Genomic DNA, 3,787 nt, shown 5'->3' on the forward strand with positions numbered 1-3,787 from the left:
TTTTAGAGAGTACCACTGCGATTTTCAGTGGTTGCCATTAACGTCACGCGGAACATATCGGGAAAATCGGTGTTGCGATTCTTTCAAATTTGCACGAAAAATCAATATCAAAGTTGTAAAATATTTTGGCGATCGATAACGAATTGCCACGAAAAATTCTTGGTTTATTTCCCGGAATTGTTGACGCCGGCGTGACGCGCTTTGTTCGCCGAGGTCACCGCGCGAGACGAAGTAACCGACACGCAGTTCAGAAGTGTTCGTCGTAGCGGTAGGATCTATCGCCCGTGCCTCACGTGCAAGACATACAATACGTATTTATTTGCCGAACAATCAACGAAGTGTTACTTTCAATGATTCGCGAGTGTATCAAAGTGATTACTCGGTAAGTACGTATCGCGCGCGATATATTCGGTCGCGAGAATCAAAGAGACATGCGACGAGAATGCCGAAAATACATATCGCGTCGCGTACTTTCGCATAATTTTGTGATCTCAATTGATAATTCCATTGCAACATAGCAGAGTCTCGGGAACAGTTAACATCGGAAGTGTCATATAAAGTGGCATGTGATTACTATCCACTGTACTTTCGTGAGTGTTGCGTGCGTTGCGACGTGGAAGTGCGCGGATCAAGTGATTTAAGTAACAGAATACAGTGATATGTGGACCATGTAATTACGTTTGTATCTCGCGAAATTTACACGCTCGAATTATACAGCAAGCATATTTAAAGTGTATTTTTAAATGGCTTTCTTGGTTCAATGAATTACTGCAGAATCAATTTACGATTGTATCTGCGCGAAATTGACATGAATATTATAGTCGACGCGTCGCGACGTTTGAATTTCTCGGTGAATTTAAATGTAACGGGAGAGTTTCGTAATAAATTGTTTTATTTCTGCAGTGTTTAATAAAGTATCTCGGTCATCATATTATGACAATTAATTCGCTTTCAATCGCGTTATCGGGAGTGTTGAATCGAGAATAATGAAGCTGTAATGAAGAGACTTCATATAATGGTGAGTGACAATTTTAAATAGCAGGCTTAATTTACGTACGCTCGGTACTCATTTTTTGAAATTATTTTTATACACATAATGGCACAATTTCTTATCGATAATCCCCTCCTCGGGTACTACCTTGTCGCGGTGAAGGGGCTCAAGTACCCTGAAGAGTTAAGCCAACAGCGCACGGTATTCCTATTTTCCTATTTTCTATATCTACTTAAATTTCGAGTTCAAAAATTGAGTCACGAAGAACCGGTTAATATTCTCGAAAATGGAAGTAAATTATATTTGATCAGTTTTATACATCAAATTTTTTAAATCAATTTTCTTCTCTAATTAACTTCTCTTAGCATGCATTTTTCGATACGATCGGCGCTCGCATAAAGTTCAAACCGTACAAAATACCTGTCGGTGACGATAATAAATCGATTAAGGAAGGAGTTTTCTTCCTTCCTCATCTCTGGTCAAAATGACCAGACTGTGTGGCCAGGAGCGACGAAAGGTAGGTCCAACTGGCCCGACGAAGGAAAACTGTATACGAGGGGGTAAAGTGGTCAATACAGATCACTTTGATGGAGTATCTAAGACGATGTACGAAATAATTGGATTTTTTTCATTTGTCAAAATTTGGATGGGTTATTTTTCTTTTTATTATTTCTTTTTATTATTCTTCTTTAATATGTATATTCTCGCACATGTGCGAAATTGATAAGATCCCAATTAAATCCCAATCACGCGCGTATAATCCCAAATTAGACCTTTCAATATATTGTTATAAACATTAGCAAAGTTTCACTGGGTTTTCTCACAGAAGTAATTCTACTCGATTTCTGATAGCAACTTGTTGTCGAATTATATTGACAAAATCTGTTAGTTTGCTGCAAGCGCAGTTGGTTATAATGTGCTGCAATATTCTATTCAAATCTGCTAGCACATTGTCAGCATATTGCTAATATTTTACTTACTTACAAAATTATATATGCAACATGCAACAATCGCATTTTCATAGTTGCGAGTTACAGCGCGTGGTTAAAGAATGTTTTGAAGAAATGTTACAGCGATTTGATGTGTGACAGTGAAGAGATGATACAGAGAAGTGTTACAGTGATGCGCAATGTTTAGTGATGTCATGAAATGATATTTTATTTATTTTAATTTATTTATTCAATCCAATTCAGCGCCGGTGCCGTGCGTTAAGAACAATGTACGTACAAAATGGCATTGCTTATGGTATTTCTTTTCGAGTTTTCCACATAATACTATAATTATCCGCATATATAATTATCCGCATCTTACGTCTCCATCATCACTCGTAAAACAGATAGATACGAAAGGGAACTTCTTAATATGGCCATGAAAGTCTTGATGTTTACAACAAAAAATCTTCCAGCTAACATTTGAACAGGTTGCTGCGACCGCATAATGACAAATAAAACGTTTCTCATTACTTTCATCGGCAAACAGTGCCAATTGCTGGCGTAGATCGCGCCCGCGACTTCTTCCATTTGACACTTGAGATAATCGCCCACGAAACTATAGAAGAACAGTTGTAACAGCAGAGCGATCAACACTGTTATAGATTTAGTAATCATCACAACATCATGCGTTTTCAATGCTATAATAAGTTGGAAACCTAAAAGTATACACATTACATAAATCAACTCTCTCCGACATCCACATGTTGAATGCCGTGTAGACCTTCGATGGTCTACGCTGGACTTTCCATTTAGACATTTATAGCAGGGTTGGGAAAGTTACTTTATAAAAGTATCTAGTTACAGTTACAGTTTTTTCGCTAAAAATGTGACTAATTACGGTTACAAGTTACTAATTCTGAAAAGTAACGCGTTACAGTTACTCAAAAAGTAACGAATCGTTACTTTGCAGTTACTTTTTTGCAATGAAAATAAAAATATTAAACCTGTAGTTGAATTATAATATAAAGTGTCGATAAAGCCCGGATAGCACAAAGTATTGGCGTAGTATTGAGAAATAATGTAAATGCAATACCGTGCAATTATTGATACGTAACATTGGCGTTACATTAGCCTTTATTCTATATTCAATATTACAATTTTATTGGGCAATGTTGCTATACAGTCTAATATAGTTTGTCAGCCAATTTTTATATTTAGCAGTTATACGTATAATTTATATTTCAGAATTTAAATTTTAATTCTATTGCCGCGTGTAAGTTTCATGATAAGGGCATACATATTCAGCATAGACATCTGCGGAATGCGAAACGAAGAAGATTGGTTTTTGGTTCGTGTCGCTACGTCGATTTTTCGCAGAGTTATAGCGTTTTAAAAATCGGGCGCGCGCGCACCATTCATGAAGGAAGGCCGCGCGAGTTTTACGCAAGTAGTGCGCGAGCGTACTACGTCCCCAAAAAACTGGGATAAAAACATACGAGACACATGTGTTCAGTAGTAAACACCGCCGCGCCAGACACCGCGCGAGACGCCGCGTATACGCGCCGTCTGCTGCTTCTGAATGAAGATCAAGATCGCGAGTCGATATAATCGTCAATAACTTCGCACAGAAAAATCGTAGGAAGATAAACCTGGTCTCGTTGGAAAGCTAAGATTCCAGCGCTTTCAACGAGATGAGAATTGCTGATCTCGGCTCATTAGTTTATGAGTAATCGTTGATTAATTCCGAAAATAAAATTAATTTTGTCCCGAGATCGAGATCGCGAGTCGATATAATCGTCAATATTTTCGCACAGAAAAATCGTAGCAAGATGATCCTGGTCTCATTCGAAAGCTAAGATTCCAA

The 3,787-nt window shown here is 37.8% G+C and overlaps 1 protein-coding gene across 3 annotated transcripts in view; it reads right to left on the minus strand.

Annotated features, from left to right (window-relative positions):
- Positions 1 to 1,683: 1,683 nt before the first annotated feature.
- LOC105568039 (odorant receptor 49b-like) overlaps positions 1,684 to 3,787 on the minus strand; it is a 9,267-nt gene continuing 7,163 nt past the window's right edge. For all 3 annotated transcript variants that reach the window (XM_012023401.1, XM_012023400.1, XM_012023398.1), the window contains one exon: positions 1,684 to 2,639. In XM_012023401.1, coding sequence (XP_011878791.1) covers positions 2,299 to 2,639 — 341 coding nt within the window. In that variant the 3' untranslated portion in view covers positions 1,684 to 2,298. The remainder of the gene's footprint in view (positions 2,640 to 3,787) is intronic.

This window comes from Vollenhovia emeryi, unplaced genomic scaffold (assembly GCF_000949405.1).
Source record: "Vollenhovia emeryi isolate VEMERY1.0 unplaced genomic scaffold, V.emery_V1.0 DF939132.1, whole genome shotgun sequence".
Taxonomy (NCBI): domain Eukaryota; kingdom Metazoa; phylum Arthropoda; class Insecta; order Hymenoptera; family Formicidae; genus Vollenhovia; species Vollenhovia emeryi.